Genomic DNA, 15,550 nt, shown 5'->3' on the forward strand with positions numbered 1-15,550 from the left:
TTATTGAATACCCAGATACTCATGAGCTGCGGGATCTCCCAGGTTCCTCGGACCAAGCCACGCCCCTTAGCGACTGTTGCTAGGGCAGGACGGTGGGGGCGGGGCCGCAGCCAGGCTGGTGGGGGCTCCCGAGTTACGCTCAGCACGTGCGTGGGCGTCCCTCCGCCCCGAGGGAAGCCCTGGCGCGCACGGGAACGTGTAAAACCCCAGCCTAGGCGGCAAGCGGGGAGACTCGCTCCCGCCCTACCCAGATCCCTGAGGCGGGCCCTGCGGGGTTGGCCCCCACCAGCCAGTGTGGCCCACGCCTCGACAAAAGGAAACGCCGTGGGAAAGGACCCTCTGAGCTCGAGGGGTTGCGGACTCTGGCACCCGCAGCGGGGCCCCGAGGGTCCGCCCGCCGCCGCCTGTCTGCCTGTCCTTCGCGCCCCCTCGAAGGGCGCGACTCGGGTTGGGGAGTCGCCAAGGCGCCCTGCCGGGTGGCCAGGAGCGGCCCCGCGGGCCGAACCTGCAGTGGGTGAGATCCGGGACTGCATGGGTGAGATCTGGGCCGTGCGTACTGCACCGCTCTTCCTTGCGAGGGTAAGGAGGGTGAGTTTACGCTCTACTTTGAAAATTCAGAGACGCTAAAAAACGTGTTTTGGAAAGAGATAATGTGTTTGGGTTTGGAATTGGAGGTCTTCAGTTCACCCTCCTATGGCGACTTTTGGGTTGGATTTGCTGGTACCGTTTGTTAATGGGGTCTCAGTGAGCTTTTGCAGGACTGGAACCTCGAGTTTCGGGGTGGTGGGTGAGCCAGTGGTCTGCAGTCTGCCCAAGTCGAAGGAGACTGGTAGTGAGGGGTGATGCGGGGTGAGGGAGGGGGACCCTTCTCGGAGCTCCGCGCGGGGGGCTCGCTAGGTAAGTGGGAAGCAGGATCCCCATACGGGGTAAAAGGCTGAGCACCGCATGGCCCGGGGCGCACTGGCCAAAGATGCCAGGCACCCGGGAGGGGCTGCGTCCGTCTTGGAGCCAACTGCGGGGATGGAGGTGCAGGGCAGCAGGGCCCAGGACATTGGGGGACCCAGGTTCCTGGCTCAGCCCGGGCCTGCTCCAATCGCCTGACCCTCAACCCGGCGCCCCTCCGCCTTTCTCCAGCCGCAAGCCCGGGGGTCGTCCTGGGTGCTGACCCTGAGCTCCCTGAGGCTCCACCCCGTGCTCTTTCTTACACGCTGGGGACCCTCGGTGGGCTGCGCGGCATGGCGCGGCGCAGAGAAGGCGCACACGGGGAGGGCGCGGGCGCCGCTGTGAGCGCCGTCAAGGTACTGCGGGTCCCGCCGCGGGGCTTCAGGCAGCACAGGGTTGGGGGAAGAGGCGTTGTGTATTTTCTTCCGTTCTTGCCCCCGCCGCGACCAAGAATTGAAGGGCAGAGACACAGTAGTGAAGCAGAGTAAAATGTACATTTTAAGTTACTTAGAGAGAAAGAACTGCAGGCGACCTCAGAGAGAGGAGCGCCCTGAAAGGTTGGAAAAAAAGTTGCGCCTTTGGAAAGTGCGGGCGACCTCCGAGAGAGGAGCGCCCTGAGAGGTTGGGGGTTCCCCCTCTTAAAGATTTTTCAGGCACGTGACAAAGGGCTAGGGGTGTGAGCTTGTTAAGTGGTCTCAAGTATCTTTGATGAGACTTTAAGTTTCTTATCAGTCCTCTAGGTAATTCTGCAACATTAGCTTATCAGTCAAGACTGTCTGCCCTTACTCCAAGGTGGGCAGAGGTATTTGTTTGCTAAAGAGTATGTTAAGAACCTTTTTTCAAAATGCAATTTTGGCTTTAAGGTGGAATCACCTGTCTTTATTACGTTGTTTATATAGGTGGGCCTTTTTAGCGGGCTAGTCAATCTTACAATGATCTAATTGATACAGTGAAGACATGGGCTGTGCTCAGAAACTTTTCTTTATCTGGGAAATAATTCAAACCTTTGAAGCCAAGTTGCTCTTGACCTTTTGAGCTTTAACTGATTAACTTTAATTGAGTCTTTTCCGGCTTTCTAGTTTTAACTGGTTAACTGAGTCCTTTTGATGCCGGGGTTCTCTTTTGCAGAGTCGCAGAATGAACTTAGCAAACACCCATGGCAGGAGAGCCAGGGAGACTTTCCTTGAGAGATACAGTGAGGACAGACACAGCTCCTGGCATGAGCCAAGAGGGGACAAGAGAGCCTGTAGTGGTGTGTTGTCTAGGGGTTTTATAGGCAGTTGAGGATTTTTTGGGAACGTAAAAAAAGGCTTAGGGGTGTGGACTTGTTAAGTGGTTCCTGAATATTAAAAATTAACTTAACACAAGAAATTTACTGCTCTGATTTCTCCCTGGGATACTGGCGTCTTGGTCCAGGAGCATATCAAAGGCCGCCTGCCCAGCCCCCAGGGTGGGCTGAGGTATTGTCTGTTTGCTAAAGAGTAAATTAAGAATCTTCTTAAACTTTCTGGGTGTTAAGATGCAATCTTAACTTTAAGGTGGAATCCTTCCTTCCCTTTACTATACTGTTTACAGCTGGGCCTGCAGCTAAATTAGTTGCCCAGTTTGTAAAATCACCTCATCAGATCTGAAGGAGGAAAGACAGCACATAGGCCTGGGCCGTTGGCATGCTAAGGTGAATCTTACACATGGTTACAAATGATTAACATAATAAAAAAGTGCGCTACTCTTCTTTATCTGGGGAATATAAACCGATCTCTGAAGAATGACTCTAGAGCTTAATGTTTAACACAGAGTTTTGGTAGGGGGTTTCCTTGCATGTAGTTACATTGCTCTGACCGCAAATATCCTGCCTTGCTTTCTCCAGAGGCCCTCACTCTATTCTAAGCCCATGGTCCCTGTCTCATTTTCTAGGGGGCTTTACTGACCATGTTCTCTTTCCACCCTGCTCATATCTATTTTCCTGCCTAACATTCCCCCCTCAAGCAGTTGGGACCCAAATCATTGGGGTGAGGGGTGATGATCGTTCTGGCTGCTTCCTGCTTGTGAGGGATGGTGTAGTTATTTGGGTCCGCCTGCTTGCTGACTGTTGGGATGATGCCGGGGTTCTTGTTCACAAAGCCGAAGAATGAGCTTCACAAACACTCAAGGTAGGAGAGCAAGGTACAGGCTTTTATTTAGAGATAAAGTGAAAGGACAGAGCTCCCGGCTCACGCCAGGAGGGGACAAGAGTCCCGGGTGGTGCGTTGTCTAGGGGTTTTATAGGCAGATGAGGATTTTTCGAGAACATGAGAAAAAGCTTAGGGGTGTGGACTTATTGAGTGATCCCAGAATATTTAGAATTAACACAAGCAACTTCCTGCTCTGATGATTTCTCCCTGAGATACCAGCATGTTGGTCTGGGGGCATATGAAACAAGGCCACCTGCCCAGCACCCAAGGTGGGCCGAGGTATTGTTTGCTAAAGAGTAAGTTAAGAATTTCTAACGTTGTAACTTCTTGGGTATTAAAATGCAATCTTATCTTTAAGGTGGAATCTTTCTTGCCTTTTACTGTGTTGTTTATGCCTGGGCTTACTTGCTAAATTAGTTGCCCAGTTTGTAAAATCACCTCATCAGATCTGAAGGAGGAAAGACAGCACATAGGCCTGGGCCTTTAGCATGCTAAGGTGAATCTTACACATGATTATAAATGATTAGCATAATAAAAACATGCTACTCTGCTTTATCTGGGGTATATTAACTGATCTCACTGAAGAATGACTCTACAGCTGAATGTTCAACACAGAGTTTTAGTAGGGGGTTTCCTTGCATGTAGTTACACTGCTCTGACTGCAAATATCCTGCCTTGCTTTCTCCAGAGGCCCTCACCCTACTCAGACTACACCCATGGACATGGAGGAGATTAGGACAGTAAGGGCATCCAGTTAGGGGTTTTAGTTGCTTGCTGTTTGTTGAGGCAAGGAAGACTCAGACTGGCTGTAGGGGTGAGTGGGCCTATGAAGATGGAGGTGTTGTCATGGGAAGGTACCTGTTGGAATCCTTGTCTTATGACCATCTGCAGTTTGATTGCTTCTAGGCAAGAAGACACCAATTGAATTAGAAGGTTAAATAGGCAGGGTCTGAATATGAGAGCTCATACTATTACTCCAAGGTGGGGGATGAAAAGTGCTAGTCAGGGCCACACCTACCCTGTGAAGGATTTGAAGATTTGGTTTAGCCAGGAGAGGAACTAATAAAGGTGAGAGTTAATGATAGTAATGATGGCATGTTTCAGACCGCTTTCTTTTTAAGGTTTAAATCTAACAAGGGCAGAAATACTGCTGGCTAAAGGAAAGGGGTTTCACAATAGCACAGGAAATGAATAAGTCCCACTCATAAGGATGCTCAGAAAGAGGGAACTGGAGTTATGGAGCACTTATCTTAGGTGGCTGTCACTTGAAGAGATACTTTAGATTTTCTACAGGCTCACAGGTGCTGGATTCTTGGGTCTTATGACTTTGCACTGCTGGATTTTTCCACCACTTTACACAAGAGTGATGGATCCAGCTGGCGACTTTAGGGACCTTGACAGCTGAGGGGGTAGACGTAAGGATGAGACAGGGACCATGGGTGTAGTCAGAGTAGGGTGAGGGCCTCTGAAGAAAGCAAGGCAGGATATTTGCGGTCAGAGCAATGTAACTACATGCAAGGAAACCCCCCACCAAAACTCTGTGTTGAACATTAAGCTCTAGAGTCATTCTTCAGTGAGATCAATTAATATTCCCCAGATAAAGAAGAGTAGCACATATTTTTATTATGCTAATCATTTACAATCATGTGTAAGATTCACCTTAGCATGCTAAAGGCCCAGGCCTATGTGCTGTCTTTCCTCCTTCAGATCTGATGAGGTGATTTTACAAACTGGGCAACTAATTTAGCAAGTAAGCCCAGGCATAAACAACACAGTAAAAGGCAAGAAAGATTCCACCTTAAAGATAAGATTGCATTTTAATACCCAAGAAGTTACAACGTTAGAAATTCTTAACTTACTCTTTAGCAAACAATACCTCAGCCCACCTTGGGGGCTGAGCAGGTGGCCTTGTTTCATATGCTCCCAGACCAAGATGCTGGTATCTCAAGGAGAAATCATCAGAGCAGGAAGTTGCTTGTGTTAATTCTAAACATTCAGGGGCCACTTAACAAGGCCACACCCCTAAGCCTTTTTCATGTTCTCAAAAATCCTCAACTGCCTATAAAACTCCTAGACAATGCACTACCCCTGACTCTCTTATCTCCTCCTGGCATGAGCCAGGAGCTCTGTTCTTTCACTTTATCTATAAATAAAAGCGTGTACCTTGCTCTCCTACCTTGAGTGTTTGTGAAGCTCATTCGTGGGCTTCGCATCAAGGACAGGGTAGGGTCCTTCCCAAATAGGCTGCAATTGTGATTAGGGTGACTCATCTTCCCAAACTTTGATGAGGACTTGGGTCCCTGGGCTATTGAGAGGCTTGTCTTCTGATGGGTCAGGCTATGACCTGAGTGAGTCCAAATCCTCTTAAAGCCAGTTGAAACTTAGGTATAGATGTGGCATATTCTGATAAGGCACTGGCCTCAGGAAATTGGCCTTTTAATCAGTTAGTAAGGGCTTGAATTTTTCAGGAGAAATGCATCAAGTTAGTTAAGAGGTTTAGTAAGCATGGTTCACACAGTGGGGCTAGTAAAAGCATTAGAAGTTTAGCAAAGGGTAGTTGCCAGGATGCCCAGTTCTAAAAGTGGAACTGAACTCCTTATGATTCTGAGAGCCTCTGATGAATCTGAGAGACTTGATCAGCTAGTGTCTTCGCCGCTTGTGAGAGACAGAGGTTGAAATCCATGTCGGAGCAACATCTGGAGTTGGACTTTCCATTCTGGAAGAACAAACTTGTCAAGGAGATGAAGAATGCGTGGCCAAATATGAGGATTAGGAATAGTAAGTTGGGATGGGAGAAAAGTGGGAACACTTGGAGAGTCATGGATAGCTGTTTGAGGAACCTAGAATTTAGGATTTAATTTATTTCACAATGGCTAGTATTAGAATCTAGTATAGATAAAGCTTCATTATTGAAACAGACCTTTTCTCTCTAAAGTTACCCTCATTTTTATTAGATGTACTCATATTAAGAAAAATAAGTTTAGCTCCAGAACACTTGGCTTGATTATATAAGTGCCGCAAGAAAAGTACTTGATCACATAGGATCTTTTAAATGTGCTCTGCTGGAACTTTTTATAAGGAATTTCAGATTGAGCTGTTAAGGCCTCTTGAGGCCAGGAAAGCCAAGCCAGACTTGCCATCAGGTTGTGCCTGCAGTACCTGTAGATTTGGGTGAATTCCTCTCTTCTTGAGGTTCCTCAAGACATTCCTGAGGTTCCTGCACCTGCCAGGAAGTGACCTTCCTTACTCACTTGGTCAGGCTGCTGGGAACTCTAAGCAAGGTACCAGGCCAGTTCTTCCAAGGGGCTTTGTTGGCTCCATAAAGTCAATCTTAGTTCCTTAGAGCTGTCTGGTCATATCTGAGTCTATGCATGTTCTCAAATATGACATTCCAGTCAAAGCCTTGGTAATAACCAGTGTTTTCAACTGTGTCCTGTTACAAGGAGAGCAGATTCTTATTGAACATATGCAAATAATAATGTTGCCATAAAATATGAAAATAGTTACTAAGAGTTTTTTTTAATTCTGGAGGGATCAGGTAGAGAGAAAGATAAATGTTTCAATTCTGCTTACAAAGGTATTGTCATTCACTAAACTTGTCAGCTTAAGAGAAAAAGCTTAAAACACTTTATTAGCAGCATTTGAAACAAAAAGCCACAAAATCATTTTCCTCAGTTTACTCAGTCTTAGGTAATTAATTCTTGCTTTGCTTGAATCTAGATTTTTTACTAGTTTTGGAATAAAACAGCAATTATAAATGATAAAAGACTTAGAAATGGCTATGGTTAACACAATTGACAAGGATATTTGGTTATTTCTGCAGTGTGTAGCAGTTTAATCATCTAAAGTTTAGCATCATTCATTTGCCAAAGATTCCCAAGTAATTACGTATCAAATGTACAAGCTGAACTAGCTAAAATGTTTTCCTGTATGAGGAGGAAATTTTCTGATCTCTGGAAAATCTTGGGAGTCAACTAGAGGTAAAAGTACCTTCTGAATGTGATTTTGGGAAAAAAGTGTTTAAGGCAATTGCTTAAAAGAAGATTCTAAGTCATTAAGAAACAATATTTAGTCATTGCTTTAACCAAAGTGACAAAGATATAAAGGCAGATACAGAAGGTCACACAGTTGTTAGCAGAATTTAGCTCTTTTAATATTAAGATTTTTGCCTTGAGTGAGCAAATGTATTACTGAGACATTAAGCACAAGAATAAGCTGCTGTAAACTGTCAGGCTAGCATTCCTTAGGCTTGTCTGTATGCACAGGAGAAGAGTTTTTTTTCTGCAGACCATCTTTGTCATTATGACTTCAGTTAGGATCTACTGAGCGAACAGCAGTCTTTCTAATGGGAACCTTAGTATCAGACAAGCGAAGGCTGTGGCCGACTTATGAGCCTCTTTAATTAACTCTTTTGCTCAGCTAAGTTTAGTTGTAAGCTGACATTGGGGCAGAAGTGAAGTAGGGAAAGGAGCGAGGAGAGGACTGCATCGAGTTTGCAAGCTCGGCAGAGTTCCTTCTGGCTTCTGAGACACAAGCCTGGACGTAAGGGACCTCTGCTTAGCTGCCCACCCACTTACAGTCTGAGAGCCTTAGGGTGGAACTGGGATCAGTGGGAGAGAAGCAGCCCCGCAGTGTGACTCATCTAGGAAGAAAGGAGATTTAACTCTTCCTGTCTCGGATGTCTCCGGGAGCAAGACAGAAGACTCTAGTCCTGAGGAATGGGTTAGAGAGCCCAGCGTCCCGGGGTCTATCCCGGAGGTCTTGGCACAGCCGGCTGCCCAGGACCTAACGCATCCCTCGTCAGACGTCTCTGCTTGGGACATGGAGGACTAGAGTCTCGTGGCTTCCTAGCAAAGGGTTAAAGGGGGCTTACCACAGGTGGTCCCGTGAGACGTGGCAGGTGTTGACAAAGGCTGACAGCGAGGTCTTATGGGAGCCTGAAGGAGGCTCAACCAAGCTAGGCAAATAGCTAGAAAGCTGGCTTGTAATAAGCAGGCGAGGGGAAAGGCTTATGAGAGGAGAACAGTGAATGGAGGAGGTGCAAGAGCAGAGGAAATGGGAGAATGGGATTCTAGGGTAGAGATTTTTTAGGAAACTTTGGTCTTTATACTTGCTGAGTCTTAAGGTTTTAATAGTAATTACAGGTTCCAGGGTCAGGGTGGAAGAAGGGAAAAGTGGCAGCTCTTAACTGCGTTTTTAGAGTCAGCAGAAGGCATAAAGGAGTGTTCTAGCCAGGCCAGCCTCCCGGAGATCTGAGAGCCTCCTCAGGGGACATAGGAGGTCAGGGTCCCTGGAGAGGTCACTAAACTAGTTAGGAAAGATCATCTCCTGGTTGCCTGGGCTGAGGCAGGCAGCTGTGAGGAAAAAAAAAAACTGCTGTGCTGAGAAAGAGGTTTTGAACCTAGGCTATGGTCCTCCTGCACGCTGCAGGCTAGGCCGGAGAGGTGAGTCCTAAATGGGAGGTCAGAGTTAAGTCAGACCTGTAGATCCCATCAGAGTAAAAGTCTGTTTCCCTCTAAATGGAAAATAGAGCAGATGTGACAACAGAAAGAACTTAATATAAAAGGGACAAAGGGTCATAGATAGAGGCAAGTGAGAAGTCTCTTAGCTCCTGCAGGGAGCCATCAAAGAGAGTAAAGGGAGAAATCTGGTTGCTCTGGGTGACATTCCCTAGGACCCAATCGTGACTTGCCTCCTAGGGAGGGGTTCCCCGCAAGGCAAGCACAAGTGGGTGCTGCCTCCAGGTGGGTTTGGTGGACATCTCATGGCCAAGGAGATCATGAGATGTGGGTCCTTGGGGTTTGCCCCAATTAGCTGACTAGCAGATAACACACACACACACACACAAAAAGAAATGCAGCAAGTAGGGGAAATCTGAGAACACAGAAAAGGAAGTCTCTGCGTGGACACATTAAACCCTGCATGGGGACTTGCCGCAGGATTGGAAGTGGGTGCTTTTACAGTGTGCCTGCGTTGCCTGGACATTGTCTTGCAGTTGCCAGAGTGCCTAATGCAGTCTTCCCCAGTCCACAACCAACTTATCCTGTCACGGGAGTCTTCCGGCGAGCACCCTGTGGCCTTTACTGCTCGACCCATGCCCACAGTGCGGCTGTTTTGGGTCAATGAGAGAAAGAGAAGGAAGGAAAGGATGCCCAGAGAAGAGGTAGTAGTGAGTGAGTGCCTCCAGCCAGGGGGTGAGGCACATGCGGCTTACTGGGGGTTGGAAATCCATGCGAGTCACGCAGCACCAAGTCTGCTGGTGGGAGAGGTCCATTCGGCTTAGCAAGGATGGAATCCATCTGAGTCACAGCACCCTGTATGTTGTGGGGAGAGGCGTTGTGTATTTTCCTCGGTTCTTGTCCCCGCCACGACAAAGAATTGAAGGGCAGAGACACAGTAGTGAAGCAGAGTAAAAGTTTTATTTAAAGTTACTTCTTAGAAATAACTGCAGGCGACCTCAGAGAGGAGCGCCCTGAAAGGTTGGAAAAAGTTAAAGTTACGCACTTAGAAAATGCGGGCGACCTCATAGAGAAGAGCAAGCGCCCTGAGAAGTTGGGGGTTCCCCCTTTTAAGGATTTTTCAGGAATATGACAAAGGGCTAGGGATGTGAGCTTGTTAAGTGGTCTCAAGTATTTTTGCTGAGATGTTAAGTTTCTTATCAGTCCTCTAGGTAATTCTGCAAAATTAGCTTATCAATCAAGACTACCTGCCCTTCCTCCAAGGTGTGGGCAGAAGTATTTGTTTGCTAAAGAGTATGTTAAGAATCTTCTAAAACTTACTGGGTTTTTTTCAAAATGCAATTTTGGCTTTAAGGTGGGATCACCTGTCTTTATTACGTTGTTTATATAGGTGGGCCTTTTTAGCGGGCTAGAGTCAATCTTACAATGATCTAATTGACACAATGAAGACATGGGCTGTGCTCAGAAACTTTTATCTGGGGAATATTCAAACCTTAGAGGCCAAGTTGCTCTTGACCTTTTGAGCTTTAACTGATTAACTTTAACTCTGAGTCTTCTGGCTTTCTAGTTTTTTTATTTTTTAAAATTTGGTATCATTAATCTACGATTACATGAGGAACATTATGTTTGGCTTTCTAGTTTTAACTGGTTAACTGAGTCCTTTCTAGGGGGCTTTACTGACCTTGTTCCCTTTCCACCCCGCTCATATCTATTTTCCTGCCTAACACTCAGACCGGACCCGGGCGACCCCACCCAGTACACAGCCGGCCACCGATCCCCGCGTAGGGTCTCTATCTCCCCACGAGTCTCGCCTGTTCCGTGGAGGGTCTGGGTCCTTCCGGGAGAAGCTGTTGCCCCCGGACCTGCTACCCGGCAGCCCTCGCTCCCTTGGGCCCGGCCAAGTCCAGCCGAACCCATTCCCCTAGGCCGCAGCCCCCGAAAGCCAAGCGGGCGGACACCGCCCTCCGCAACACTCCCGGAAGCCCTGCCCAGCCGTGGCCCCTGACGGGCGGGTCTCTCGGCCAACCGGAGCGGGGCGGGGCGGGATGCCCATCCCCCCGGCGCGCGTGCCCAATAGTAGGGCGCGCCTGGCTGACGGACGGGCGCGGGGCGGGGCCTGCGCGGGCCCGGCCAAGTGTCCGCCCCCCGCAGCCGGAGCCGCACCCGCCACGGACGGAGCCCATGCGCCGGGCGAGCCGCGCGCCCCGGCCCCGGCCCCCGCTCCCGACCCGGCTTCGGCCCCAGCCCCGGGGCCAGTCGCGCCAGCGAGCGGTGAGTGCAGCAGGGCGGCGGGAACGGGGGTGGCGGGCCCGGCGCGCGCGGCTCGGGCGGGGAGCCCGCTGTCCTCGCCGGGCCCGCAGGCGGGCGCGCGGGGGCGCAGGTGAGTCTCGGGCGGCGGGCGGGGCGCTGCGGCGGGGTCGGGGGCCGCCGGCGGCGGGGGCTGGGCGTGCCGGCGGTGGGTCCGCTCTGCCTCGCCCAGACTCGCTGCTCAGTCTTCGCGTCCCAGGCCGGCCCTCCTTGGGGCCCACAAGTGCCCTCAGGCCGCGTGTGGGCGCCCCTGTGGCCATTGCGCTGGAAGGCTTGCCCACCCTCCGGGGTCCCAAGGTTCCCGCGGGAGGCCCCCACACCAAGCGAGTCTGGGTTTAGGAAGTCATTGCCCGCTGCCCCTGCAGACGCACTCTCTCATTAAACATCACAAATCGCGGACACTCGAGCTGGTGCCCCAGGCCCTTTTTCTTTCTTACCTGTTCCTGTGGGCCCACACCTCCTTAGGGTCTTTTCCTGCCAGCCTGTCTGCTTAACTGGAACCTTCACCCCCAGCTAACTTCCCCATGTGCCCTATTTTGTACAGAGTTCTTAGGGCAACAGGGCACCATGGGGTTCTCTAACTTGTTCAGGAGCACAGGCCAGCCCACCAGGGCAGGGGGTTCTTTCTCTGCCTGCTTGTCATCCTGTACCTGGAGTGGCGCCTGGTGTGTAGTTGGTGCTCAGTAAATGCTCTTTTTGTGCACCATCGACATGGCTGGTGGGGCCCGGTGCTGGTTGTCGGCTGGCACTGGCCTGCCTGGACACGCCACTGTGTGCTCCACTGTGGCCAGACCTGTTCTTGTTGGGAGGGGGACTGGCAGCCTCAGCCGGCAGGGCCTCCAGTTCGGGCTTTGTGCCTACCCAGCAACTTCTAATTTGGGTGCGTGGTTTGCAAGCTGCTCTCAGCTGTCAGCCTTGTCTTTGGGGGCGGCTTGCGCCCTGCCTCTTTCACACATTATATGCAGCTGGAGGCGGGACCTCTCTCCTACCCCTGGCTGGAAGTGCTGCAGGTGAGCAGCTGTGCCACCATGCTGGCTGGATGTCGCAGCCCAGAAGGCAGGCAGGAACCGGGAGCGCTGTGGCCTGCCCCGGGGCCCTGGGCCCGGCTGAGTGCTGCTTCCTTGCAGGTGGGACAGGAGACCCCCGCAGTGCTTCGTACTGTAGCGCCTTGAGGATGACGGAATATAAGCTCGTGGTGGTGGGCGCTGGGGGTGTGGGGAAGAGTGCCCTGACCATCCAGCTCATCCAGAACCACTTCGTGGACGAGTATGACCCCACCATCGAGGTGCGTGGGGCTGCTCCTGTCCCCAGCCCTGAATCCTGACCTGGGCTTATCTTCTGCCTGCCCCACTGGAGGGGGTTCCCTCACTGTGGGGCATGGGAGGGGGTACAAGGGAACAGTTGGCGTGTGAGCGCCCCATGCCAGGAGGGGTAGGGCCCTTGAGTAATGTCCTCCCACAGGATTCCTACCGGAAGCAAGTGGTCATTGATGGGGAGACATGTCTGCTAGACATCCTGGACACGGCGGGCCAGGAGGAGTACAGCGCCATGCGGGACCAGTACATGCGCACTGGGGAGGGCTTCCTCTGTGTGTTCGCTATCAACAACACCAAATCCTTTGAGGACATCCACCAATACAGGTGAGCTGTCCCCTGACCCTCAGAGGCCCGGTCTTATGTACATCCTGGGGGCAGCTGTGCCTGCAGCCCACTGACCAACACACTGTCCTCACAGGGAGCAGATCAAGCGGGTGAAGGACTCAGACGATGTGCCCATGGTCCTAGTCGGGAACAAGTGTGACCTGGCTGCACGCACTGTGGAGTCTCGGCAGGCACAGGACCTTGCCCGAAGCTACGGCATCCCCTACATAGAGACATCGGCCAAGACGCGCCAGGTGAGCAGGCTCCCCACCCCACAGCTAGCCAGGGACCCGCCCCACCCGGCCAGGGAGCAGCGCTCATTGCCCCTCTCCCTTGACACAGGGCAGCCGCTCTGGCTCTGGCTCCAGGTCCGGGACCCTCTGGGACCCTCCAGGACCCCTGTGACCCAGCGGCCCCTTGCGCTGTAAGTCTCCCCGGACGGCAGGGCAGCGAGGGAGGCCCGGGCCGGGGTCTGGGCTGACAGCTCCCAGGGGAGGTGGAGGTCCCTGGAGAGAGCTGCCCTGAGCCAGGCTGGAGCGGTTACCGTGGGGCGTCGGACCCTCTGCCTCCAGAGCGTCCTGTGGTCCTGGTGGCCCTGACCCCTTAGTGGGCTGTGGTGGACAAGGGCGGTGGCTCATTCAGGAGCTGGGTACAGGTGGTCAAGCTTGGAGCCAGACCAGCGGCTGCCCTGTGGTCCTGGGGTGGTCCTGGGGCTGTGCGGTGAGCACCTGGCAATTTGCGGATGGTGGGAGGGACTGGGAGATTCCTGAGCCTGCCCCCCTTCCAGGGCGTGGAGGATGCCTTCTACACCCTGGTGCGTGAGATCCGGCAGCACAAGGCGCGCAAACTGAGCCCGCCGGACGAGGGCGGCCCGGGCTGCATGAGCTGCAAGTGCCTGCTCTCCTGACCACGCTGCGTGCACTCCTGCTGTGGATCCGTGGTGCCTGTCCTGGATGCGGAGGCCCGAGGCAGGAGGAGGCGCTGGTGGAGGAAGGAGAGGGAAGGGAGGGCTGCTGAGCCCGGCAGGGGTGTTGGTGAATGGCAGACCTCCCGGGACGCTTTGCACAGACTGTTGTGAACTGATGCCGCAGCACCCCGGCTGCTCCTCTCCTCCCAGCCCTGTTCTGGCCTAATGGGCACAGGTTGAATTGCAGTAAATTATTTGATGGTCTTGACCCTGGCATCTGGCCGAGGCCGGGGGCTGTGGTACATGTGGCCTGGCACGGGCAGCTGGCGGGAGGGTGGTCAGGAGGCCTGGGCGCCCCACCCTGTGCCTCTGGGAGTGACTGGAGGGCGTCTGGCATCTTAACACAAGAAATGCTTTATTGACCTTAATCAGTAGTGGGTGGTTGAGAGAAGGGTGGTCGCTCCCCACTGGGAGGGAGGCCTAATTGGGGAATGCCAAAAACCCCTGGAGGGCAGGGAGGGGCTCCACCTCCTTGGAGCTTTCTTCTGACTTGGGTTGGATCCTGTTTCCTGAGTTTTAGGGACCCTGAAGGCAGTTGCTGTTGGTAATGAAAGGTCCTGCTTGTGGGGTCCAAGCCTGACGTGGAGCAGAGGCCTGCCCCAGAGGTGCCAGATGGCTGCTCAGGGCTGGTGTCCTGGCTGAGTGTGTGTGTGTGTGTGTGTGTGTCCAGCCTGCCTGCCCCTACTGCCCCCTCACTGGGTGGTCTGTTGCTCCCATAGCTGCCTCAGTCACCGATATGGCCTTGTGGGGTGTCCACAGGCCCCAGGAGCCTACATACTGCTCTGCCTTGGGCCCACATCCAGAATTGGTCACAGGCGGCTTGGTCCCCTCTGTGTGCATCCTGATTGCGGGCTTGCTCGTGGTGCACCTGCCCTCCGAGGGCCCTGGTTCAGGACTGGCCAGGTCCTTCTGGGTCAGGGACTTGTGTTGTATGAGGAGGACACTGCCAACCAGGATCAAGGGGCAGGGCGTGCTGTTGGCTCCAAGACACCCCGCACCGAGGGCCTCCAAGCGTCTATCTTCCCCATGGACACAGGTTGGGATGGCAGGTACGTGTGAGGCCTCTGGGCAGCTCACCAGATGCTGCCCTGTCTCCATCTCCACCCTTCTGGTCACTGCCTGCTGTGGGGTGTTGGCTGCAGGGGCCATGGGGCAGGAGCTGTGTCCTGGGCCCTGCGCCCCCATCTTTAGTCGCTGGGCCCATCAGGTTGCAGGACCAGGCCCGCTGCGTGGCCCCAGGGGCAGCCCAGAAGGTGCTGAAGGGAAGGAGATCCAGTGTTCTGGCTTCAAGCCGTTGTCTGGGTCCTGCCTGTGACTTCCCTGCTTGCGGGAAGCTTGGGAGGGAATTCCATCGCAGGGCTACAGCCCCTGGGGAGAGGGGCAGCCTCGGGCCCTGTGCTTACTCCCTCATGCTGCCGTCCCTGGGTGCTGGGCGTGGCTGCGCATGGTGGACCAGGGAGTGTCTCAGTGCCAGGAGTGAGGAGGGTCATGGGTACTGGGGATACTTGCTCGGGGCCCAGGGTCTTCCTGGGGACTCCTCAGGTTTTGCTGAGAACAAACAATGGGGTGAGCTCCACACCAGGCCATTTGGCCCTGCAGGCAGGTCTCTGTGTGGCCCCCTGGCCTGATGCTGAGGACAGTCGCCAGGCTGCTCATCCCGTTGTGTGGGCGGCGTCTGCCCTGGGTGGGTGACTGGGGGGACGGGCACTTGAGCTCCCTTGGGGGGCAGCTCAGCCCCGGAGGCCTGAAGGCACCTCAGCACCACGGCACCCTCCAGGCGTGGGTCTGAGACAGGGAGCCCTGTAGGAACTTGCGCAGCTTCAGGAGGAGCGCTGGGTGTGGGGGTGCATGTCAGGGTCCCGAGGGCTGCTCAGGTGGGTGGCTGCTATAGCCTGCAGTGTGCCGCCCGTAGGGGTCCACCTGTGCCAGTGGTACCACAGCGGGGACACCCTCCTGGGGGCTGCATGCCTGGGGCGTCCCTGGGCTTGTGGGCTCACTCCTGTGTACCTTGAGGGCTGCGTGCAGTGGCTGTGAGCACGCCCTTCCCCTCCAGGATGTAGGCGA

The 15,550-nt window shown here is 53.2% G+C and overlaps 2 protein-coding genes across 5 annotated transcripts; both read left to right on the forward strand.

Moving 5' to 3' along the window:
- The first annotated feature begins 21 nt into the window (after positions 1–21).
- On the forward strand, positions 22–10,587 carry LOC130684755 (uncharacterized). The gene is made up of 2 exons (XM_057506656.1): positions 22–579; positions 10,304–10,587. The coding sequence occupies exons 1-2, from the start codon at positions 22–24 to the stop codon at positions 10,355–10,357; spliced, it is 612 nt and encodes a 203-aa protein (XP_057362639.1). The 3' UTR covers positions 10,358–10,587.
- A 101-nt stretch (positions 10,588–10,688) lies between these two features.
- HRAS (HRas proto-oncogene, GTPase) lies at positions 10,689–13,694 on the forward strand. 4 transcript variants are annotated; one of them, XM_036875815.2, is made up of 6 exons: positions 10,689–10,843; positions 12,007–12,164; positions 12,341–12,519; positions 12,614–12,773; positions 12,862–12,943; positions 13,307–13,694. In XM_036875815.2, the coding sequence occupies exons 2-5, from the start codon at positions 12,054–12,056 to the stop codon at positions 12,922–12,924; spliced, it is 513 nt and encodes a 170-aa protein (XP_036731710.1). In that variant the 5' UTR covers positions 10,689–10,843; positions 12,007–12,053; the 3' UTR covers positions 12,925–12,943; positions 13,307–13,694. The 4 variants fall into 4 exon arrangements, with proteins under 4 accessions (XP_036731710.1, XP_036731708.1, XP_057362758.1 ...); XM_036875813.2 differs by lacking the exon at positions 12,862–12,943; XM_057506774.1 differs by lacking the exons at positions 10,689–10,843; positions 12,862–12,943 and adding an exon at positions 10,932–10,952.
- The last annotated feature ends 1,856 nt before the right edge of the window (positions 13,695–15,550 follow it).

The sequence above is a fragment of the Manis pentadactyla genome, chromosome 9 (genome assembly GCF_030020395.1).
Source record: "Manis pentadactyla isolate mManPen7 chromosome 9, mManPen7.hap1, whole genome shotgun sequence".
NCBI classification, from domain to species: Eukaryota; Metazoa; Chordata; class Mammalia; order Pholidota; family Manidae; genus Manis; species Manis pentadactyla.